The sequence below is a fragment of the Excalfactoria chinensis genome, chromosome 32 (genome assembly GCF_039878825.1).
Source record: "Excalfactoria chinensis isolate bCotChi1 chromosome 32, bCotChi1.hap2, whole genome shotgun sequence".
Lineage (NCBI taxonomy): Eukaryota > Metazoa > Chordata > Aves > Galliformes > Phasianidae > Excalfactoria > Excalfactoria chinensis.
In genome coordinates, this window is record NC_092856.1 from 702,667 (window position 1) to 726,467 (window position 23,801).

The 23,801-nt window shown below is 53.1% G+C and overlaps 2 protein-coding genes across 7 annotated transcripts; both read left to right on the forward strand.

The window, feature by feature from the left end:
- Window positions 1-324: 324 nt before the first annotated feature.
- On the forward strand, window positions 325-15,207 carry RPRD2 (regulation of nuclear pre-mRNA domain containing 2). Of its 6 annotated transcripts, none has more exons than XM_072358758.1 (12): window positions 325-893; window positions 5,409-5,538; window positions 5,838-5,938; window positions 7,170-7,247; window positions 8,542-8,597; window positions 9,258-9,384; window positions 9,725-9,900; window positions 10,365-10,467; window positions 10,546-10,650; window positions 11,015-11,281; window positions 11,561-11,764; window positions 12,195-15,207. In XM_072358758.1, exons 1-12 carry the CDS (start codon window positions 689-691, stop codon window positions 14,906-14,908), a joined length of 4,266 nt encoding a protein of 1,421 aa, XP_072214859.1. In that variant the 5' UTR covers window positions 325-688; the 3' UTR covers window positions 14,909-15,207. The 6 variants fall into 6 exon arrangements, with proteins under 6 accessions (XP_072214859.1, XP_072214861.1, XP_072214855.1 ...); XM_072358760.1 differs by having other exon boundaries at window positions 10,549-10,650; XM_072358754.1 differs by having other exon boundaries at window positions 10,365-10,650.
- A 2,279-nt stretch (window positions 15,208-17,486) lies between these two features.
- Window positions 17,487-23,188, forward strand: TARS2 (threonyl-tRNA synthetase 2, mitochondrial). Its single transcript, XM_072358645.1, is given in 19 exon segments — window positions 17,487-17,573; window positions 17,658-17,842; window positions 17,939-18,053; window positions 18,639-18,760; window positions 18,833-18,950; window positions 19,059-19,123; window positions 19,207-19,285; window positions 19,359-19,505; window positions 19,579-19,677; window positions 19,826-19,992; window positions 20,077-20,239; window positions 20,348-20,468; window positions 20,471-20,484; window positions 20,871-20,948; window positions 21,078-21,178; window positions 21,449-21,550; window positions 21,819-21,891; window positions 21,964-22,078; window positions 22,937-23,188. Coding segments are annotated over 19 exon segments (2,073 nt in total). The 5' UTR covers window positions 17,487-17,513; the 3' UTR covers window positions 23,086-23,188.
- Window positions 23,189-23,801: the final 613 nt, after the last annotated feature.

Genomic DNA, 23,801 nt, shown 5'->3' on the forward strand with positions numbered 1-23,801 from the left:
TCTCATGGCAGTGCGCCCTGCGAAGGGCAGCTCAGCCGCTACCAGCCTTCTGCGCAGCTCAGTGGGGCCGGGTCGGACGTAACGGCCCCGTTACTTCAAGGCCCGTCTTGCTTCCCCCAGCCCCGCCACAGCTCAGGCGGCCGCCATCTTGGCCGCGGGGCAGGCCGGGAGCGAAGCGCAGCGCTGGGGGGGAGGTTGCCGCTCAATGCGCAGGCGCGAGGGGGAGGGAGGACGGCTGGGTGGAGCGGCGCATGCGCATTGCCTGGGAGGGCGGGCGGCGGCGCATGCGCGGCGCAGAGGCGGCTGTGAGGGGGGGGCCGCCGCCGAGGCCGTGTGAGGGAGCCTGGCACAAAATGGCGGCGGGGGGGCGGGCGCTGCGCGCCGAGGGGGCCGGCGAGTAACCGCGCCACCACCGCACCTCATCCGCCGCCCCGGGGTGGGGGGGGGCGAAGCGGAGACGGCCCCGTGCGGCTGCCGAACCGACCTCAGAACGCGGCCGGCCTCTCGGTGCGGGGCCGCCTCGTTCTCCACAACCACCCCCCCCCGTTTCTCCTCCCCCCCCGGGGCCGGCGCTGCGCGACGCGGCGGAGCCGTCACGGCGGGCGGCGGCCGCGGCCCCGCGGGGCTGTGAAGGCCGTGAACGCCGCCGCCGTCCGCGCGGCCCCGCCTGGGAGAGCAGGGCAGGAAGATGGCGGCGGGCGGCGGAGGCGGCGGCAGGGCCTCCTCCTCGGCCGCGTCCTCCTCGGCCGGCGCGCTGGAGGCCTCGCTCGACAGGAAGCTGCAGGCGGTGACCAACACCATGGAGTCCATCCAGGGCCTTTCCTCGTGGTGTCTGGAGAACAAACGGCACCACAGCACCATCGTGTACCACTGGATGAAGTGGCTGCGGCGCTGTGAGTGCGGGCAGCGGTCGGACCGGGCCGTCCCTTTTCCCTCCCGTCCTTCTGTCAGCGGTCGGTTCCCGGTGGGGTTGCGCGACTCTCCTGGAGTCGGGCCCGAAGCTCCGTGTTGGGGCTGCCCGGTCCGACCGGGATGCGGGCAGCTCCAGGGGGTAGGGAACGGTTCCTACTGCTGACGGGGTTCCTTTCGCCTCAAACACTTTGGAAACAGATTGGCTTTCCTATTCTCTGCTCCAAAAGCTTCTCCCGCGCTGTGTTGGCTGGGACGGGTCCGTGTCGGTGTGTTTGGAAAGGAGCAGTTTCATGGCAGAGTACCTTTGGCTGTATGCTGCCAAAGCTCAGCACGATGGTGGGGCTCAGCATGATGGTGGGGCTCAGCACGGTGCCTACAACCCAGCAGTGGGGGGGATGGGGGTTGGAGTTGTGATGGTGGTGCTGGTGTTGTGTCAAAGCTGCCCAGCTCAACTTCATGGAGCTCTCAGATCTGACGTGCTTTGAGGTGTGATTTCCCAGAGGCCTTTTGGCGTGGCATCGCTCCTGGGCAGGCTTTCAGCTTAGTGTTGCCTCTCTATGCTTTGGAATATACAAATGGAGTCTTTGCAGCCGAGCTGTGGTACATTTGGGTCTCTGGAATGATGCTTTGTGCTTGGCCTGAGTTGTTGTAGAGCATCGTTTTGAGAGGTTGGAGGAAAGAGGTGTTCAGTGCTGTGGAGTGTGGGATTGTGACCATCCTGTTCTACAGGAAACACTGCCTGACATCGATAAGAAGGAAATTTGTTGGGTGTCAAAACTCGGATTTGGTGAATGCCAGCAATGGCACAAGAGTAAAAAAGTACCTGTTTTCTAAGCAAGGCTGAGTTATAGCTGCTGCCTGGCTGATGCGTGAAGGTTTTATGTGTTGGAGGAGCTAAAGAAAGCTCTGTAGTAGCGTGGAGATAACATTGTCGTTCTGTAGTGTTGCTCTGCTTTGTGCTGAACCTTTTGTAAAGCCGTGCTGCAGTAGCTCAGCGGCCTGCATGCATTTTGGCAGTGTGGAGCAGAGGGTGAAGAGGTGCTATATGGGCTATATGTGTTCTGGGGGTTGTTTTGGTGATGCCTGGTAACGTGTCAGGCAATCTGTCAGCCCCAAAAGGTACAGCTGAACAGAGTTTGGGGTCCAGAAGCCACAAGGATGCTCCAGAGGATGGAGCACATCTGCTATGGAGAGAGGCTGAGAGCTTGGGGTGTTCGGCCTGGAGAAGAGAAAGCTTGTTGTGGCCTTCCAGTATCTAAAGGGAGCTCGTAAACAGTGGGTAAACCAACTTATGTGTGTGATAGGACAAGAAGGAATGGTTTTAAATTACAAGAGGGAGACTTAGGTTAGATAATAGGAGGAAATTCTTTAGCCAGAGGCATCCCAATGCTGGCACTGCTGCCCAGAGAAATGTGGGTGCCCCAGGCCATAGATGGAGCCCTGGGCAGCCTGAGCTGTTGGGGTACCCAGTTTGTGGGGGGCTGTGAGGTCCCTTCTGACCCAACCAGGAGGTGATTCCATGTGCCACAAGCTCAGATCTCTACCAGTGGTTGCTGGAGTTTGTCTTAACGTTGATCTGATCGGAGAAAAATCATATTGAACTCACTGAAACGTTCGTTTATTTCTTGTTAGTGCACTTAGTGATGAAAAAGTGATGTAAGAACCTGTTTGTTCCCAAGGAATAGCTTTGCCTGGGCTGTCAGTGCTATAAATTCACACAAGGCACAACGCTGTGTGTTTATCTTCTTCAGAGCTCGTCTCTGGAGCCCTGCATTCGCTGTGGTCACAGCAGTTTTCTTTTTACTCCTGGCACAGGTGGTTCTGCTCCACTCCTCCACTCGGGGAGCTGCCAAAGTCCCTTTTCAAGCACATTCCTTTGACGTTGCCCCTTCCTTCTCATTTATGCTCCTTCATTAGTCCTTCCCTTATTCCAGGGTTGATCAGAAGTCATTGTTCTCTTTTTGGAGCCATGGATGCTTTGCTTTTGTCCTTCCAGCTCCTGTTGGCTATAAGCTGTCAGTACCAGCCTGGACTTCTGTTTGGTTCTGAGGTTGCCCTGGTGCATCCCCCATGTTTGTGAGGATTGCTTAGCACCTCACAGCCCTCTCCACTAACACGACTGAATAGCCAAGAGCTTATTGTGCTCTCTGGAAGAAGCCCAGAACCGTAGGGGTTGAAGAGGACTTCTAAAGCTCTTCCCAAAGTTGGTTCCCTACAGCAGGCCGCACAGGAAAGAGTCCAGGTGGGTCTCAAGAGAAAGAAACTCACCCACCTCTCTGGGCAGCTTGTGCCAAAGCTCTGTCACATTCAGAATGAATTCCCTGGGTTCTGGTTTGTGTCCTGTGCCCTTTTCCTGTCACTGGGCACCACTGAACAGAGCCTGACCCTCACCTTTCACATGGGAGCCTCTCAACCTTCTCTTCTCCTGGTGAACAGCCCCAGGGTTCTCAGCCTTTCCCCACTGGGAGGTGTTCCAAGCTCCCACCATCTCTGCAGTTCTTTGCATGGAACCAAGGAGCTCAGTACTGGGCTGCAGCTGTGGCCTCCCCAGAGCTGAGGGGATGAGCACCCCAGGGTCCTGTTGGGCACCAGGGCTCACTGCTGCCTCTTGGTCAGCCCTTTGGGAACACGTTTGTTGGATGTTGGCTCCAAGCTGCCCCAAGTGCTGGCAGTGCAACCAGAGGAGATGCACGCGCCTCTGTTGTCAGTCATCCTTTCCTGCTGTTTCCCATTTGAGCCAAGGCAGCCTGAAGCGTGACGGAGGAGGAGGAGCTGCTCACCCCTCAGATGTGGCTGGAATTGCCTTGTGCAAAGTGCACCTTGGGGCCAAAGGCACGTTGTTTTGTTCACACAGCTTTCCTGCAGCTCACACAGTGGTTATGCAGCGTGCTGCTGGGTACACTTGGGAGTGGATTCTGGTTGTTGTGTCACGTGGGTGGGTTTGATTCCAACAAGCTTCATACTGAGGGGATAACATTAATTGTGCTGAGGTTCAGCACAAGGCAGTGGAGGTTCAGACAGGCAGCTGTGTGCCAGTGCTCCCAGCTTGGCGTGCTTTGTGCTGTTTCCTTAGGCACAGTTGAGGCCCTTTTGCCAGCAGTGTGGGATTTGGGATGAGTGGTGCACGGAGGGGACTTCACACAGGCACAGCTTTTCATGTGTGAATGTGCTGTGTCATTCACAAGCAGAGATTGTCTGCTCTACAATAAGGCCATAGAAATAGCAGCATTCAATGTGCTGCAAGTGAGCTATGCCCATATTTCTGCAGGTACACCGCTTGCAGTAAATACACTGGTGGCCACTCTTACCTCTCTGTATTGAGATGTACACAGGAGGAGAGATGTGTTACGTTTATCATTCAGTTTCCAGTCAAATAGTGCAAGTATGCTGTTGTCAGCTGCCAAATATGAACACAGTGTGTGCATGAGAGGTTTTATCAGGTGTGATGTGAGCTGTGAGTGCAAGCCATGGCTTGCTTTCTGGTTGGCTCAGAGCTGGAAAGGGACAGCTGCTGCAGAGGGCCAGCAGGAGTTTGAGTTACCACAATGGGTTTTTTGGTTGGCTTTTGTTGTGGGTTTGGGGTTTTTTGTGTGGTAAAAGGCTGCGTACTGCAGGTCAGGGTTTGTGCTGAGAGCACCACGTTCCTCCTCTCTGAATGCTTCTCAGCTGGAAACCTGGAGATGGGAGCAGTGGGGACACTGGAATCACCCATGAGAATGGAGCTTCAGCACAGCATGAGGCTGCCTCTGCCCCAAGTTGCCCAGGTCCTGAAGAGTCAGGGCAGTCAGAGAAACATGCTGATGGCCAACACCAACAGGGTGCAGCCCATAGGGTCACCCAAGGAAGGTAGATGTCTGCTCCACGCTCCCACGAGCTCCAGCAAAGCGAGATATTGTCACTGTTCCTATATTTAAATCCTAACGTGATGTAGTTAAATTAAGTGAAATTAAATTAATTAGCATGTAGATCAGCTTACTGAGCAACAAGTGCTGTTACTGCTCCGTTTAAGAGAAGATTTGATGGAATAATTGAATTTGGAACTGGATATAGGTAAGATAAAAGAGGAGTTTGGTTTAGATGTTTCGAGTGAGAGCAGCAGGGCAGGTGTGTTGTTGCCTGGGGATGAAGTGGTAGGAGGTTCAGGGACCAAAAGTAATGCCAGAACAGCAGGAACTCTCATGCTGCTGAGGATTTGCTTTGAGCCAGATGCACTGAAATGATGGATCTGGGGCCAGGAGGGCTTTGTGGTCTCTCTAAGCCCAAGTCAGAAAGGAGGGCTGGCATTAGGAGGGAATGGCATTGACTTGTGGGGAGCTTTGTGAGTCGTCCCCTCAAACTCCAAGTTTTTATCATTGTTCTGAACTTGCTGTTGCACACAGCACTGATGGAAATGCTGAACAGAAACCCAAAAGCAAGCCCCTACCTTATGTCAGAAATGCTGCAGACATCACTTCTCCTACCTGATAACGTACCTGTGTTTTCTTTCTGATCTTCAGCTGCCTTTCCTCATCGACTGAACCTCTTTTACTTGGCCAATGATGTCATACAGAACTGCAAGAGAAAAAATGCGATTGTATTCCGTGACACGTTTGCAGAAGTGCTTCCTGAAGCTGCTTCTTTAGTGAAGTAAGTAACAGTGTGAGGTTTAACGTCTCAGCAAAGTGATGTTTCTTTTCCTCCTCCACGTTGCAGGTGTCTCAAACCCTCCAGAAACAGGAGTAAAATGTCACATTGCGTTCATTAGTTCATTCTTAACATCAGTGCGCGGCTTGAATTTCACTCAGAGGCCTTGCAGTGGGAATTAGTCTTCATCTGGGCAGATAGCCCCTGTCTGAAGGCTCCTTTAGTGATGTAGATGTATAATTGCTTATATTGTTCTAGAACCATGAGAAGTGGAAGATAAAAGCCAATATGCTCTTTTTTAGGGATCCGTCGGTTTCCAAATCTATAGAAAGAATCTTCAAAATCTGGGAGGACAGAAACGTGTACCCCGAGGAGACCATTTTGGCATTGAAAGAAGCTCTGAGTAAGTGATTTGCCTTTCATGTTTCTTAACTTACGAACTTATAGGTGAGTTCAGTGAGAAAATTTCTAAGGTGGCTAAACAGAATGCATTTGTTGTGCATGTGTGTTCTTCCCACATTTGTGTGGAACAGAAAACATAAAGATAGTGAGAGGTTGCAAGGAGCACTGAATGTGTTTCCTGTACCTTCCTGAAGACAATTCTGCATCCTCCAATGTAAGCTGGGCTTGTTCCAGCTGATTGTAAAGACATCAGGAGTGCAAAGCACTCTTGGAAGTGCTGAAGTGTGTCCTGGCAGAGGACCTGAGGCTGTGGCTTTTCCTTTGAGGTGTGAATGCTCTTAATCTCGAGTCTCAGTGTGGGCTGAAGAACTACAGTGGTTTTGTTCCTTTCTCAGCTTTAGTATTAAGTTGGTTTTGCTGTTCGTATTCATTGTGTAGGAAACAGTCTGCAAGCAAAGCTGCATGTGTGTCCCTAAGAATAAGAGAACTCTGCTTAAAAAGTGAAATCACTCTCAGTGGCTGTAGGCATGTGTGGTCACTTGCAGCCAGAAATTAGCCAACATTGTGGCCCTTGACTTGAAGGAAATCAGTTTGTGTTTCTACTTCATTTGGTTACCTCTCTGACAGCCAAAGGAGCTTCAGGAAATCCTTGTCTGTGGTTTTGAAGAGCCAGTTGTAGTCACTGCAGGAGAGATGCAATATCTTGGGCTCAGGGTTTGGCACGTGAAAAGGCTTCAGTGGAGCATTGCATGTCAAGAAACGAAGTGTACGCATATGTCTTGAAATCTCTCTTAGCTGCTGTAATTTTTAAGCAAACATCTTTCAGTTCATTTGCAAATTAGGTGTTGTGGCTGTTTTTCCAGCTTGCGTTACGTGTCTGTTGAATGCTCGTTTCCTAAAAGCCCATCTGAGGAGACCAGTGGTGTAGTTTTATTGTCAGTTGCGTTGTGTTTTTCCTTCTTGTTTTGGTTATGAGTGTGATTTTTGAACTGTCTCAGTGCAAGGGCAAACAGAAACTTGATTTAAAAATGGAAGACCATCCCACAAGTTGCTGTATCCCTGAGTAAACTTAGGTTCTCTTAGGCATCCAGCAGCTCATCGAAGGAATTTGGTCTAGGTATTTTAAAACAAATTTCTGTTCACTCTTTTTACCATACAACCATATGGCACCAAAACCAGATTCTTAAAGGAATCCCATAATGCCAGACTGCAAAAAATGAAATGTTTTCCAGGTACCACTTTCAAAACTCAGAAGCAGCTGAAAGAAACTCTGAACAAACAACCGAATAAGCCGTGGAAGAAATCTCAAAGTAAGGAAACAATGTGAACTCTCTGAACTAATATAAAAATTGCCTTCTCAAGGAAGAAAGGCTATAGCCCAAAATGGGCAGAGTACCTGGACTAAAATACGAGCCAGCATGCACCTTCCAGGCTTGTAGAGCTCCTTACAGACTAATGTGTAAAGCACCAAGGAGTTGTTGCTAGAGAACCACTTTTTAAAGGAATGAAGTATGGAGGAAAAAAAAAAAAGTCTTTTGAGAGCAGAGGTTATGAACAGTAGAGGAAAGATCGGGTGAAACCTCTTGGAAACTGGCATTAGACTATGCAGAGATGGAGAGAAGACAGACAGAACCTTGTACTTTGGCAGCAGGAAGGCATGGTGAACGCTGCCTGCATGCTCAGGAACACATCTCAACAGCAAAGTAGATGATAGGATAAAAGAAAACTGGAAGCTGGCAGTGCAGAGATAATCGTGAACTTTTCCATCCAACATTATCAGAATGCAGTCTAGCTGGAAATGTGTTTGTAATACAGCAATCTTACTGACGTTGCTATACACTAAAGTCTTGAATGCTCAATAAAGCAGGATGATGGAATGTTAGGTGTAAGATGCAGCATACATCTGCCTGTGCAAGTGCTGAGATCAGAAGGTTAACAAAAGAGCTTGGAAGCTTTTATTACTTGGCTAACATCACAAGCTGCTTTCCCAAACAAAAGTGCACTGTAAATTCAGCATGGACGAAGGATGTATCATTTCACTTCTTATCAGATGTTTCTCCTGTTTTGTCCAGAAACAAATGGATTTAGTGTCTCCTGATGGTGGGATTCCATCCGTCCTCACCACTACTGAGGGAGTAGTAACACGAGTTATCAGAATAGGAGCGTAGGAGTTTATTTTTAAGGCTGAGAACTTGGTTAAGCCTTGTAAGTAGCAAAGAAGGGCCACATCATAAGGAAATAATGAGCTGTGTGTCTGGCATTTAGGAAACGCTTCTACTTTCCTTTGTAGAGAGGTATAAACTGTCATCCAATAGGGCTGTCAGGTGAACCTTGTGTAGCCCAACTGCAGAGCTGAGAAAGGTGAACTTTTATAGCACATAAATTCTATAAAGCCTTGGTATAATTTGTTGGCCTCGAAGACAATCTAGCTAATGGAAAGCTAGAGCACTGAGGGACATGTGTGTGAAGGGAGAGCTGCAGTGAGTAACAACAGCCTGTGAGTCCTTCCTTATTGAAATACTTTAATTAGAGCTGCCTTTCTTGACTTTTGCTTAGCATCAGTATGTCATTCCTTGGTTTCTTTATACTTCCTCTTTATTCCAGCAGCATCCACAAACCCCAAAGCCGCTTTGAAGTCCAAGATCGTTGCTGAATTCAGAGTAAGTTTGCTAGTTGAGATGTTCTGTTGCATTAACCTTTGTCCTTAGACTGTAACTTTTGTGTAGCTTACGTCCACCAGCAGCATAAGCTTGGTCAGAAGCTCTGCTATGCAGTCTTCTTTTGTTCCTTGGTGTATAGTGGCTGCTAGGTGTCTCAGCTGCAGTTTCTATTTAGAGCTGTGACCCCTTCTTTGAACTGTTACGGACAGTGGGGCAGTTGAAAAGCATTCCGAGCTGCATGGAGACTCACTGCAGAAGTAGTGATTTTCCTTTGGAATAACCTGGTGCAACAGAGCAGTTCACCTTCTCAGGAGCAGCGCAAAATCCAAATGCTGCACTTTGAAGGGCTGGCTGCACAGACAGTGCCCACTGAGGTGTATGGGCAGACCACCTTGGTGAGATATAGCTTAGAGTGGCCAAGGAATTCTTGGCAATGCATTTATCTTAACTGGGTGCCCAGAATGTGTAAGATATATGGCTGAAAAGCAAGCTGACCAGCAAAGGCAATGATTTATTAAGAAATAAAAACTGAAAAGGTCCATCCCTGCTCTTAATTGTCCCAACACTGTTGCTGAAGTGGGTCTGTGGTGGTTGCTTTGTAAAACAGGGTTTCTCTTCTGCAGAATGTGATGAAGATGCTTTTCTCATTTCATTTTTCAGCCACAGTCTCTCATTGATGAACTGCTATTATATAAGCGCTCAGAAGACCAGATAGAACTGAAGGAGAAGCAGCTTTCCACCATGAGAGTGGATGTGTGCAGCACCGAAACACTTAAATGCTTAAAAGGTAAAGGCAGTCTAATGTATAAAAAAACTGATATAATAAACCCTTAACAGCTCTGGGAACTCACCGTTTCTGTTGAGCCTTAAGCCAGAAATTGGATTCTGTGCAGTTAAGAACCAGTAAACAGGTGCCTAAAATACTTAATTTGAAACTGTATTTAGAAACTAGCTGACACAGGCATAGACAGTGAGACTCTACTGTGTACCATTCACAGATGTCCTCACTCATCCTTAGGGCATGCATTCTTGACCTGTTCAGTTCACCTTAAATAACTAAAGATTTTAATATCTGAGAGCTGGTTGGTGGGTGACAGTTTACATGTGTGGTGTTCATCTCCTTCTAGACAAAACAGGTGGAAAGAAGTTCTCCAAGGAGTTTGAAGAAGCAAGCTCAAAGCTGGAAGAGTTTGTGAATGGCTTAGACAAGCAAGTGAAAAATGGCCCCTCTCTAACTGAAGCCCTGGAGAATGCTGGGATATTTTATGAAGCACAGTATAAGGAAGTCAAGGTGGTAGCAAATGTAAGTAGGAGTTTCCTTCATCTTCCTCGGGCAGGCTGATCTTTGCTTGTTCTTTTGGGCATGTTAGAGGCTGCATCATCTGTGAAAAAGAAGACTATATAAATGAGTGGGTCAGAAGCCAGGTTACTTCCTTGCTGAAGTTCTATAGCACTTCTGTGTTTTTAAATGTGGAGAAAATTGCACTTTTTCTAAGAAATCCTGAGTTCTGGAAGCCATACTAGGTGTAATCGGTGCGAGAAGTAGATGAGCAGACTGAGAGAATCTGTTAAAAAATGGCTTTTATGCAAGTTTGGTCCTTGCTCTGCTAGTCAGACTGAAGATCCACGTTCTGACTGTGGTATATTCAGTGCAGAGTACAGATAATTGAAAGCTGAAATGATTTTCTAAGGATGTGTTATAACTTCTGTTATGCTGAGGCATGTTGTCATCTTGTTAAATAAATACCAACATCCTTTCTGTCCCAGGCTTATAAAACATTTGCTAATAGAGTGAGCAATCTGAAGAAAAAGCTGGATCAACTGAAAGCAACACTTCCTGATCCGGAGGAGTCTCCTGTCCCTTCTCCAAGTATGGATGCCCCATCTCCAACAGGCTCTGAGTCCCCCTTCCAGGGAATGGGGGAAGAGGATAACTCTCATTCTCCAGCAGTTGGAAGCCGTAAGCCAGGATCTCCGGAGCCCGTGACAGATAATCGGGATGTGGAGGACATGGAGCTGTCTGATGTGGAGGATGATACGTCTAAAATTATTGGTATGTTCTGTGGGAGCAGCAGAGTCATTGTGTGGGGATTGCATCCTTTCATGGGCCTATTTTCGGACCCAGTGTTGGTGTAAAACCTCGATTGGACTCTGGATGGAGCACTTGGGTTTCAATCCTCTCACCCCAGCAGGGAAGTCACGATCTGACTGTGACCATCCCATCCCCTAAGCTAAGCACAAAAATGCTGTTTGTTTGTTTGTTTCCTCTGACGTATCTTACAGGAATCACTTGAGTTCTCTAACTGGGGTTAAATAAGGCACACATTGAAAATCCTGTACCTGGAATAATCCTTTATAGACAGAGTGATAACCCATGTCTCATTTCCACCCCTCCCATCCCCCTCTCCCTGATGCAGTGGAAGAAAGGAAGGAAAAGCAAACTGCTCCAACTTCAGCACCTGTGAAGACTGAAAATACCCCCAAAGTGGTGCCATGTACCACTGCCACAGCCACAACCTCAGTGACAGTGACAGCACCTGCCCCAGCTCCTCCAGCTCCGAAGCCAGTGAGCTCAGCTCCCATCTCTTCATCACCAGCTCTTGCTTTGCCCAACCTCGCCAATGTTGACCTGGCAAAGATCAGCTCCATTCTTAGCAGTTTAACTTCTGTAATGAAAAACACAGGTGAGTGCTGAAGTGGTGCTGGCACAAGTGTTTGGCTTTGAGAAGCTGGTAATGGAGTTTTGTTTTGTAATCTTTTATTAAAAGAAAGTGGTTGTGAAATAAACATGAATTAATTGTTACTTAAAAGATCTGTTTGAGTTTCTCTTAACGTGATTGTTGGCTTTGTGAGCCTGTCCGTGCGCATGGAACTCTGTTGCAGTTGTATGTGTGGAAAACATGAGCCAAAAAAGCACCTGTTAGCAAATCAACATACGTGAGTGATGTATGCTTCCATCCTAGGTGTCAGTCCTGCATCAAGACCTTCTCCAGGAACCCCAACAAGCCCCACAACTCTTACTAGTGGCCTGAAAACTCCTGCCATGGGGACTCCATCTGCTCCTTCCAATCCTCTTGCAAATATTCTCTCCAAAGTGGAAATAACTCCTGAAAGCATCCTGTCTGCTCTCTCCAAAACCCAGACTCAGACTGCACCAGCTCTGCAAGGTACTGGAGTGAATGCTGAATGTAACAGGAGACCACATGGGGTCTTTGTGGTTTCTTTGTGCTTCTGAGAGAGCTTTTCTAGAAATTAAGAGCAGAAAATCTTCTTGAAAGTGCTATTGCTGCCTCTGCAGCAGTGGTCAGTCATGCAGCATATGTGCCTCTGAGCCACAAAGCCAGGACAAGTTATTACCTGAATTATTCAGTTGTGTGTTCTAATCCATAGGTTAATTTAAGCCTCTGGCAAAGGTTTGTGCCTCTGTGGGTACTAACATTAATACTAAAGCAACAAAATCCAGTCATTTTCCTGGCTAAAACATGAAGCAGTTTTAGGGAACATCCATATTAAGAACACAGAGATCTTTCCCTTGACAGTAGTTGAAGTTATCGTACCTCTTACCCAAATATCTGAACACAGCATTCTCTTTTCCAGGTTTGTCGTCTTTGCTTCAGAGTGTTGCTGGAAATACCATTCAGTCAAGTGAAACTGCATCACAGAGCACTTCGGCATCACCAGCCAACACAACCGTTCCTTGCTTGAAGGGAAGAAATATTCCTTCCAACCCTCAGTCTTTTATATCCAAAACTTTTGGTTACTCTCCAAATTCATCAACTGCTGAGGTTTCCTCAACTTCAGTTAATAAGGCTCCTGTTGGACATACCGCAGGGCTCTCAAGTTCTAGTTTTAAACCACCAACCAATTCCCTGGGATTTTCCAGCTCCCACCCTCCCAGTTCTTCTTCCCTTTTAACAACAGACACTTCAATGAGTCAATCCTCTGAAATTTCAAAGGCAAAGCTGGAGTCAGAGCCCCCTTCTCCAAGCCTGGAGATGAAGATACACAATTTCTTGAAGGGAAATCCTGGCTTCAGTGGTCTAAACTTGAATATTCCAATTTTAAGCAGCTTAGGGTCCAACATCGCACCGGAAAGTCACTCCTCTGACTTTCAGCGTGGTCCTACCAGCACTTCCATGGACAACGTGGATGGAACACCAGTCCGCGACGAGCGAAGTGGGACACCCACCCAGGATGAGATGATGGACAAGCCGACCTCTAGTAATGTTGACACTATTTCCTTGCTCTCAAAAATCATGAGCCCCGGTTCTTCTACTCCCAGCAGCACGAGGTCACCTCTTCAGAGCAGAGATGATGGATATCCCCAAGAACTTTCCAATTCTGTTCATACCTACCGGCCCTTCGGCCTCGGCAGAGATTCTCCAGCCGGAATGTACAAGCAGTCTGCAGACAGCATGGAAATACCCTCCTCTTTAATGGACTCCTCTCAGGAGAAGTTTTACCCGGACACATCTTTTCAGGAGGATGAAGATTACCGTGACTTTGATTACTCTGGGCCACCACCATCTGCCATGCTAAACCTGGAGAAGAAGCCAGCCAAGTCTATTTTGAAATCAAGTAAACTATCTGAAGGTGCAGAATATCAGCCAGTCCTGCCAAGCTATGGTCAAAGATCGCAGGATTTTAGTGTCAAGTCGTCATTTCCTCAGTCAATGAGGTCTATTCTCGATCAGAGCGAGAGCTGTGACACGCTGTCGACGTCTCCGGGGATGTATGGGAGCTACAGCCTCAGGGGAAACGACTCCACCTCGGATGGGTCCCCTTCGCCCAGTAAGAACGATGTTTTTTTCGCACCAGACTCCAATCATAACAACTTGTCCAAACCTGTGGTGCATTCTGGCCTCTCACAGAAGCAGTACCCGGATTCACCCCACTCGATTCCCCACCGGTCACTTTTCTCTTCTCAGAGCACTCTTCCCAGCCCTGCAGGCAGGCCGCCTGCGTCAGGCGTGGACAAGTCCCTGGGCTCTTCCATTTCTGCCACATCCACGATTGAATTCAAGAACATGCTCAAAAATGCTTCTCGTAAACCCTCCGAGGAGAAGCATTTCAGCCAGATCTCTAAAAGTACTTCAAATGAAGGGGTTAGCCACAGCCAGGCTGCTGCTTCCAAAGGAGAGCAGCAGCAGCAGCAGCAAGAGGAGCACTACCGCATAGAGACGAGAGTGTCATCATCCTGCTTGGATTTGCCTGACAGCACCGAGGAGAAGGGAGCCCCTATCGAGACACTGGGCTACCACAATGCATCGAGCAGGGGCATGTCTGGGGAGCCCATCCAGACCGTGGAGTCCATCCGAGTGCTGGGGAAAGGAAGCAGAGGACACGGACGAGAGGCGAACAGGTCAGGGTGGTTTGAGATAAGCAACACGGGAAGCGCCTTTGACAATGGACCCTCGAGCGCGTCGGAGTTGCCTGGCATGGGTGGCTTCCAGGCACAGTACAAGGAGCGTGTGCCGCCCTTCCAGGAGAGCGTCAACAATTTCAGAACAAACAACTTCAGCCCTGCTTTCGACCACCACATGCCGCCTCCCATCGCTCCTCCTCCCATCGAGCACGGGACTCCTTTCCCCAGGGATCCGGTCGGTCCCCCCACTGGACCCCCGGCTGCTCCACCCAAGGATCACGGCAGCCTCTTCCCAAGGGATCACTCGGTCCCTCCCCACATGCCGCCCGTGGATCACACCAACCCCTTCTCAAAAGAAACCTCCTCTCCTCTCTCACTGCCCCACGGCGTGCCCCCGCCTCCCTCCGTGGAGCACACCGGGGTCCCCTTCCCCACCCCCCCACCGCCCCCCGTCCCTGGGGAGCACGCCGGCGTCCCCTTCCCCTCGCAGCCACCGCCAGCCGGGGAGCACAGCGGCGTGCCCTTCCCTGCTCCCCCCCTCACCGTGGAGCATGGCGGCGGCGCCTTCCCTAAGGAGCACGGTACCGTTCACCAAGGGACGATGAAAGAGCATTTCAATGTGCACGCGGGACCCAGGGAGCCAACCCAGCCCCAGCGGGACCACGGCGGCGCAACCCTGGGCCGCGTCCGTGAAGGTGTGGGGATGGCCTCGTTGGGCAGGGAGCAGCTGGGGCCGACCCGCAGCGTCACCCCCATCGGCCCAGCTCACAGAGACGGTGCGAACCGCGGCGGGATGATGGTCAGAACCCCGCGGGCAGATTTCAGGCCCAGGGAGCCCTTCATGAACAGAGACCCCTTTCACAGCCTGAAGAGGCCGAGGCCGACTTTTGGAAGGGGTTCCCCTTTCTTTGCACCAAAACGCCCCTTCTTTCCCCCCAGGTACTGAAGCAGACGCCGATCTCTTAAGCGAAGGTATTGGGACGTTGTAGGAGCAGTGGAGTAGCGCTTTCACTTGATTTTTCTTTTACTTTTTCTCCCCCCCCTCCCTTCAAATCCCTTCCAACCCCAACCCCCCAACCCCCCCCTCCAAAACAAAACCCCCCATATAACACTTTCCTAAATTAAATGTTCTGTATTTTTTCGGTTGTTCATTTCCTAAGGCCGCCCCCCCCCTCCCTCCTCCTCCTCCCTTTTGGTTGGTGCGAGACTAGAGGAAAAAAAAACAAGATGTTTTAACGAAAAGAAGTATTGCTGTTGTAATAAAAACTTCCAGTAGTAGTTGAAAAACAAAACAAAACACACACAAAGAAAGAAAGATGAAACGCGCGACGTTGGGATGTTCTTTTAGCTGATCACCAAACGGCTCCTGAGTCCTCTGTGTCAGACACGAGGTCAGGGCAGGAGCTCGGCTGCTGGGAGGGGTGAATAAAGGGTCCAAGCGCTTCGTGCTGTGACAAACATCGACCCTTCCTGTGCCTTTCTTGGGGACGAGCCACCTTCCCCCCCTTCTCCATCCCCCCCCAGGTGCCTGCAACTCTGTCCCCTCCTGCTTGGGGGGGCAGCTGGGAGCATTGGGCATTGCAGCAACACCCTGAAGCTGCCCCCCAAGAGTTGCTCGCTCCAGGATCCTCATCCAGCTGCAAACTGACCCACGTGCTCCCCAGCTCATTGCAGCCTCCTGCCCCCAAAAAGAGCAGGGAATTCAGCCTGGTGCAGCACCAGGGCCAGCATGCATCCCCTAAACCCCCCCCCCCCCCCCTCCCCATCACTGCATCCTCAGCTCCGTTATGGGCCCTCCTATAGATCTTAACCACGTTGGGGAGGGAGGGGGTTGGAAACAACAAACAAATCCGTTGTCTGTCGTTTGTTTGGGATTTTATTTCCTGGGAACACCGTGTGTATATAATCACTTTTTAATGGCATCTCTTTGTTGACAAACACAAGCACATCCTGCATGCAGAGCTATGGGGTGATGTCGCCTCCCCCTTCTTCCCTTCCCACATACAGCTGCGGCCTCACTCGGGGGGGGGGGGGGGGGGGCTTTTATATGAAGTTGGAATTTTACTTGATTTATTTTATTTTTTAGTTGGTTAGAACTCATCTATCCGTTTGATAAGGGTGTGGGGTTAAATATCTACATAAAGATTACCAAACCCAGATACAAAAATGGCACATCATTTCTTTTTTGTCTCTTGTGCTCGGGGACGTGGTTCGGTTCCATCCACTTGTGTTTGGCTGTGAGGTTCTAAGGGTGAGGAGCTCAGGATCCATCCCTATATCTCAAAGCACTGAATCACAGCTCTGAATGGCTTTGGCTCCTGGTCTGGATGGGAAACCCAGTGCTTGGTTTGCTCATATTGAAGCATTGGAGCCCTATTGTATCCTTTGAGCCCCACAGTGGGGTCCGGCTATGGCTGCAGTGCTCACCCAACCCCACTTTCCCCCCCCCTGGATACAACAATGTGAATGACTTTCCTGCTGCTCTCATTTCAAGCAGTGATCTCCAAGTCTGGGATCCAAGAGTGAAGCTGCTGATGTCCCCATGGCACTGAGGCTGGGATCAACACAAGGACTGATGGGGAGAGAAACCTCCCCATAAAGAAAAGCCATCAGAAATGAGGTATTTTAACAGTGGGAGCTGCGTGGTTCTCTTGTCTGGTTCCTCACATCACTTAAAACAGCATTAATGAAGGCACAGTAAAACCCACGTGGGGATTCGGAGGCGTGAAGGCATTTTGGGGCTGTTGTTGTGGCTTTTTTTATGGGTTTATTTTCCTTTCTCCCCATATCTGTGATTTCAATCCCCCACTGATGCTTTTTGTATTTCACCTGACGAGGATAAAGAAATAAAAACACCTGTTTTTTACGTAAAGCTACGATAAATAAAACCTGTCTCGTGGTTCCCAAAGAGGAGCCATAAGGGACACAGGGATGGACACACAGATGTGGGTCTGAACCCCGACGTGGACATGGCTGCTGGGTCAGTCCTCAGCCTGGGGATGGCAAAACCCAACGTCTATGGGGAAGGAGAAGCCCCCACCCCTACAATGGGGTTATTATTGGGGCTGTGAAGAGGAGGTTTTAGGGCAGGAAAGCAAAATGGCAGTGCTGTGGGGAGAGTTTGGGATGTCTGTGTGAGGCCAAAATGGCGGCGTTGAGGCCTACAGCATTGGGGTGGTTTTGAAGGGGGGGTCGTTTGTAGGGTCACAGAACGGCAGAGTTTCGATATCGGGGTCATTTTGTGGGGTGGGTGACTGCAGGAGTGTACAGTGACAGCCTTGAGGGGATTTGGGGGCATTTTGAGTGATGTCGGGAGCGACCATGGGACTGTAAAATGGCGGCAGGTGGGGGTCTGCAGCGCCGGGGGGGGCTCCGACTGCAGGAGGACAAAATGGCGGCGCTTTGGGGACCAAAAAGGGGGGAGGCCTTTAGGCCTTTTGGGGGCGATGTGAGGTCGGATCCCCTCACCCCGAGGCCTCAACGGCGGAGCTCCTCCCCGGGGAGGGCCGCAGTATCCGCCCGGCGACGGAAGGGGCGGTCCCGACCCCGCCATGCCCGCCGTGCTGCGCGGGGGGCGGCTGCTGCTGCGGGGGTCCCAGCGGTGGTACCGGGTGCGCTGAGCCCCCCCCCAACACCCCCACCCCCTCCTCTCCATTTGGGGTCCGCACCTTCTGACCTTCATCTCCCCCCCCCAGCCCCACTTCGCCGAACGGCTGCGGCTTTTCGAGCGGCTGAAAGCGGACCGCGAGCAGCGGGACGGCAGCGAACATGGAAGCGGCCCCTCGGAGGGGACCCCCATCCGCATCGCTCTGCCCGGGGGTCGCCTCCTTCCCGGCCGGGCGCTGCGGAGCACCCCGCGCCACGTGGCCGAGCAATTGGGGTACGGCCCGACCCCCCCCCCTTCCCCCCAACAACACCCACCGGTCGCTCCCTCCGGTTCCCAACACCCCACGTTGTCCCCTCGCTGTCCCCGCAGGCTCCGCTCGGCGGTGCTGGCCCGGGTGAACGGGGAGCTGCGGGACCTGGAGCGGCCCCTGGAGAGCGACGTGGAGCTGGAGCTGCTCGACTTCACCGCGCCGGAGGGTCGCGCCGTGAGTCTCACAGCGCCCAGCTTCTCCCCCTTGTGCCCCCCCACATCTCTATTTACCCGCTGTGCCCCCCCCGGCGTCCTCAGCATCCCCCAGTGCCCCTCCGTGCTCCCCGTGTAATTGAATCAGTAAAGCTGGAAAAGACCTTCAGGTCTGACCGCAGCCCGTCCCCACCGTGCTCACCAACCCCTGAGTGCCCCGTCCCCACTGTGTCCCCCTACAGCCCCACATCCCCCGTATCCCCACTTCCCCCCCACTATCCCAGGCATCCTCCATGCCCTCGTATTCCCTGTGCCCCCACCCCGTGCTCCCTGTTGTCCCCAAAGCGTCCTTCAGATCCGCGGTGTCTCCTGACCAGCTGACGGTTGGGCTTGATGATCTTGTAGGTCCTTTCCAACCTATGATTGTGATTCTATGATCCCACACGTCCCCACTGTCCTCCATGCTTTTTGTGTCCCCCATATCTGCCCACACCTCCCACATCCCCCCCCATCTGCTGTGTCCCCCCCCCCCAAATCGGCTGTGTTCCCCCCCATCTGCTGTGTCCCCCCATCCACTGTACCCCCCCATCGTCTGCTGTGCCCTCAGGCTTTCTGGCAGTCCAGCGCCTTCGTCCTGGGAGCAGCAGTGGAGCAGTTCTATGGAGCCACCATCTGCAGTACCGTCGCCACTGAAGATGGCTTCTACTGTGACGCCCACATGGGTGACAGGTACAAGGCTGTGGGGATGCTGCCCCCATGGATCCCCTCACCCACATTCCCAGCATGTCCCTGTGCCCGCAGGACAGTGCAGCGCAGTGAGCTGCAGGAGTTGGAGGATGCCTGCATGACCTTCATCCGTTCCCAGCATCTCTTTGAGCGCCTCGAGGCCACCCGCGAGGAGCTGCTGGAGCTCTTCAAGGTGAGGCTTTGGCCGTCCCCTCCCTGAGGGCAGTGGCACCCTCCCATCACTGGTGTCACTTATGCTGATGTCACCTATGTCGTCTGTCACCTGCCTCCCTCCCCACAGCACAACAGCTTCCAGCTGCAGCGAATTGAGGAGGAGGTGACGTCCCCAACAGCCACTGTCTATAGGTGAGCACGGTGGGCCCGTCGTGGGCTATGTGGGGCAGAATGGTGACTCAGCCCCCCCCCCCTTTCCTTATCCATCCCTGCAGGTGCGGCCCATTGCTCCAGCTGTGCCGCGGTCCCCTCCTCCCGCACACGGGGCTGATTGGGGCACTGCGCATCCTGACCGTAGGTGCAGCACAAAGAATGAGGGCTGAGGGGATGTGGGCATCCCATATAACCCCTCCTGTCCTTCCTGCAGAGCTCAGCTGCGTTCTGGCAGAGCCCTTCGGGCCGCCTCTCGTTGCAGCGCATCGCTGCCATCGCCTTCCCCAGCACGCAGGAGCTGCAGGCCTGGCAGCAGGCACAGGATGCAGCTGCACTCCGTGACCATCGTCGCATCGGGAAGGTGAGCCCTGTATAGGACAGCTCTTGGGAACCGGCTGCTGATGGGCTCCACGGTGACGTGTCCCACTTCACAGGAGCAGGAACTCTTCTTCTTCCACGCACTCAGCCCTGGCAGCTGCTTCTTCCTGCCCCGTGGTGCCCACATTTACAACACCCTCATTGACTTCATCAGGGTATGACCCCAAAGCCCCCTGGGCTGCAACCATCCCCTCCTCTACCAATTGCTGTTGACAGTGCCGTGCCCCATTGCCCTTCATACCCCACCGTGGGCTGCACGCAGCTCCCTGGGGTTAGGCTGATGTCCCCATCCCATCCCCACAGAGCGAGTACCAGGCAAGGGGCTTCAGCGAGGTGGTGACCCCCAACATCTTCAGCCCGCGCCTCTGGGAGCTCTCGGGGCATTGGCAGCACTACAGCGCCCACATGTTCTCCTTCACCGCCGGCACCGAGACGCTCTCACTCAAACCCATGAACTGCCCGGCCCACTGGTGAGCTGAGCACCATGGAGGGGCAGCAGGGGGGTTCAGCAGGGCTGACATCCATCCATCCATCCATTATCCTTCTGTTGGCAGCCTCATGTTCGCCCACCGGCCGCGATCGTGGCGGGAGCTGCCTCTGCGCCTGGCTGACTTTGGAGTGCTGCACCGCAATGAGCCCCCCGGCTCCCTTACTGGGCTGACACGCGTAAGGCGCTTCCAGCAGGATGATGCACACATCTTCTGTGCACTGGAGCAGGTGGGTGTCCCCTCTGTGTCCCCTCTGTGTCCCCTCTGTGTCCCCTCTGTGTCCCCTCTGTGTCGCCTCTGTGTCCCCTGTTCCCCTGCTCACAGTGTTGTCCCACAGCTGGAGGCTGAGATTGGTGCCTGCTTGGATTTCGTGCGCTCCGTCTACGCCACGCTGGGCTTCTCCTTCCAAATGGCTTTGGCCACACGCCCCGATGGCTTCCTAGGGGATGCTGCAACGTGGACCGTGCTGAGCAGGTGGGACAGCATTGACACCACATCTCCTGCACTGGGTAGCATGCCACGTCCCTGCTGTGCTCCTGTGCTGCGTGTCTATGCATTGTGCTCTTGCACCTGTGCATTGTGTCCTATGCATTTTGGTCCTACATCCCATCCTTTCTTCTTGTCCTTTGCATTGTATCCCATGCATTGTATCCAGTGCATCACACCCCTGCATTTGCACTTTGGGGGGGCCACCTTTTGTGCTTCACACTGTGCTCATGTGTTGCATCTCCTGCACTGTGCCCCCATGCTTCACATCCCATGTGTCTTTCCTTTGCAACACACCCTGAGCATCGTGGCCTGGTTTTCCCCCACCACCTCCAAGCATCACGTCCCTTCCCCCTTCCCATTTGCTCTTGCAGCAGTTGGAGAAGAGCCTCCAAGATTTTGGGGAGCCTTGGGAGCTGAGTCAGGGTGACGGTGCTTTTTATGGCCCCAAGGTGAGTTTGGTTTTGTATCTCATTGCAGAGGAATGGGGGAGTCTCTAAGGACCCCTTACTGTCCTCTGGGGCTGCTATGTCTCATATCAGGGTGGGAAGAGCCACCTCTGCTGCCGTCCCTTTTTGCAGATCGATATCCGGATCCAGGACGCATTGGGGAGGCATCACCAGTGTGGCACCATCCAGCTGGATTTCCAGATGCCCGAGAGGTTCGGGCTGGAGTATGCCAGGTAGGGGAAGGGGGGTGGTTAAAGATTGAGGAGGTGGGAAGGGATGGGGACGGGATGGTGGGTGGAGATAGGATCAGAGACCAAGGGGTAGGAATAGGGACTAGAGAGTATTGAGTTGGGGTCATTGGAGAGATCAGGTTTGGGGATGTGGGGTGGAGGGTAGGTGTGGGGACAAGGGGCACGATTGGGGCCATATGCAGGACTGGGGTGATGGGCTGTGCTGGGAGGAGCATTACCTGCCAGCAGCCCCCCCACTCTGTGCCCCCACAGTGCAGCTGGAGGGATGGCACGGCCGGTGCTGATCCATCGTGCAGTGCTGGGCTCCGTGGAGCGCATGGTGGCCGTGCTGGCTGAGAGCTGCGGCGGTAAATGGTGAGGGACCAAAGCACCCCCAGTCTATGGGGACATCCCAGTCTCTAGGAGCAACCCCACCCCCTGCAGGCACCACCATCCCCAGATACCCTCAATTCCCAGGGGTGCCTCTGTATCCCCACCCCTCTAATTCCCAGGGGCATCCCCTTAAAGCCATCCCCAATTCCTGGGGCACCCTCAGTCCTGGGTACACCCCAGTCCCACACAGCCCTGTCTCCAGGAGACCCCAAACCCTTTCCCTCCCTTACCCCCAGCTGCCTCCCCGCAGGCCGCTCTGGCTCTCCCCGCTGCAGGCAATAGTGATCCCGCAGGCACCTGAAACTGAGGGCTATGCCCGCGAGGTGAGTGTGTCCCCAATGGCCCTACAGTGTCCCCTTTTACCCCCCGTGTCCCTGCTGACCCGATGTTGGCAGGTCCATGCCATGCTGCGGCGGGACGGCGTGATGGCTGACCTGGATGCCGATGCGGGTGCCACACTGGGCAGGAAGATTCGTCGGGCACAGCTCAACCATTACAACTTCCAGCTGGGTAAGGGGCAAAAGGGTCACCCCAGGCTCCTTGTCAACCCCAGTCACCCCGTTCCATGTGTGTCCCCCCCCCCCCCGTCTCCCCCCTTCCCCAGGCATGGGAGTGGCAGCACTGAGTCAGTGGTTCCCGGCTGTCTGCCCACCTCCGCATCCGCATCCCGACGGGAACTGGGATTTGTGGGGTGAGAGCATCAGGAAGTGGCTGGGAACACCCTCAGGGCCTCCCTGGGAACCCTCTGGGGATCCCCTGGGAATCCTTTGGGACCCCCCCAGGGACCCTCTTGCCTGAGGGCTGCTGCTCAGGACCGTGCATGTAGGGCTTCAAATGAAGGCCTGGGGGCTGCTGTGGGTGTGCAGGGGGACAGATGTGGGTTTGCACACTTAATGGGGGGACATGGGTGGGTGTGGGAGCTCTGTGTGGGGGGGGGGTTCCCATAGGTGTGTGTGACTCACAGCCTGAGTGTGCCCACACGGGGGTGCATGGGTGCAGCACAGGTGTGGGTGTGCACAGCGTGGGTGTGGGTGTGCGCAGACTGGGTGTGTGTGTGTGCGTAGGGGGGTGTGGGTGTGCACAGCGCACGGCTGCACCCACATGTTTGGGTGCACACACAGGGCTGCTCCCCCCAAAACAACCTGATTGTCCTCCAGAACAACCCATTTCTCCCCAAACCAACCCGTTTTCCTTGCAAGCCTCCCTGTTTCTCCCCCCGCCAACTAAAACCAGCCTGTTCCCCTCCTCAAACCAACCTGTCCCCCCTCAGACCAGCCTGTTCTCCCTCCAAACCAACCTGTTTTCCCCCAAACCCAACCTATTCTCCCCCCCCCCCCCCCCCAACAAAACCACACTGTCCCCCCACAGTGGTCGGCCGCAGGGAGCAGGAAAATGGCACTGTCAGCATCCGCACGCGGGACAACCAGCAGCTGGGGGAGCACAACCTGCACCAGGTGCTGCAACGGCTGCGGGAGCTGCGGGACACCCGCGTCCCCAATGCTGAGGAACTCTTTTAACCCCCCCTTTCCCATTACACACACCCCATATCGTCTGTTTCCCCCCCCCCCAACCCCTCCACCACCACCACGCACTCATTAAAGTGCTGGGAAATGGTGCTTGGCTGTGCTTCTGCTGGGAACAAAGCACTCTCCCCACACCTTTCCTGCTGCCAGAAGCAGCTGCAGGTGTTGGGAGAAGGACACCTATGGGCCCCCCCCATACACACACACACACACATTTGGACACCTGTATCCTCCCCACATTGGTACCTGTCCCCTATTTATACCCAATGCATCCCCCCCACCCCTTCCTAACCCACCTGGGTCCCCATTTACCCCATATTTCTGCCACCCCCCCTTCCCAGACACCAGACTCCTTCTCCCCCCGCCCCCCTCCCAGACACTCAGGTTCCCCCTCCCTGACGCCTGTGCTCCCCCTGCTGTGTTGTCTGGGTTTTCCCCTACCCGAGGGGGGGGGTTGCGCAAACCCACGTCAACCAGCACCTTGGGCAATAGCCTGGGGGGAAAGGGGGGGGGGGGGTTGGGGCTGCTTCTGTGGGAACCAACCCTAAATTCTGCCCCCATCCTCCCCCCCCCCCTCATTGTGAATGGGGTTCATTGCCCCTCAGGCTGTGGCTGTGCCATTGGGGCTCTTTGGGCCCTCCTTAGTGTAATCAGACAGCCCTTGTTTCCCCCCCCCCATCCACATTCCTGGTTGTAAGGGACGTGACCGG

Coding starts and splice junctions, on each gene's coding strand:
- RPRD2 (XM_072358754.1), top strand. CDS start 689: ATGGCGGCGGGCGGCGGAGGCGGCGGCAGGGCCTCCTCCTCGGCCGCG. Junction 5,939..7,169: donor GGCATTGAAAGAAGCTCTGA/GTAAGTGATTTG, acceptor AATGTTTTCCAG/GTACCACTTTCAAAACTCAG. Junction 8,598..9,257: donor AGATCGTTGCTGAATTCAGA/GTAAGTTTGCTA, acceptor TTCATTTTTCAG/CCACAGTCTCTCATTGATGA.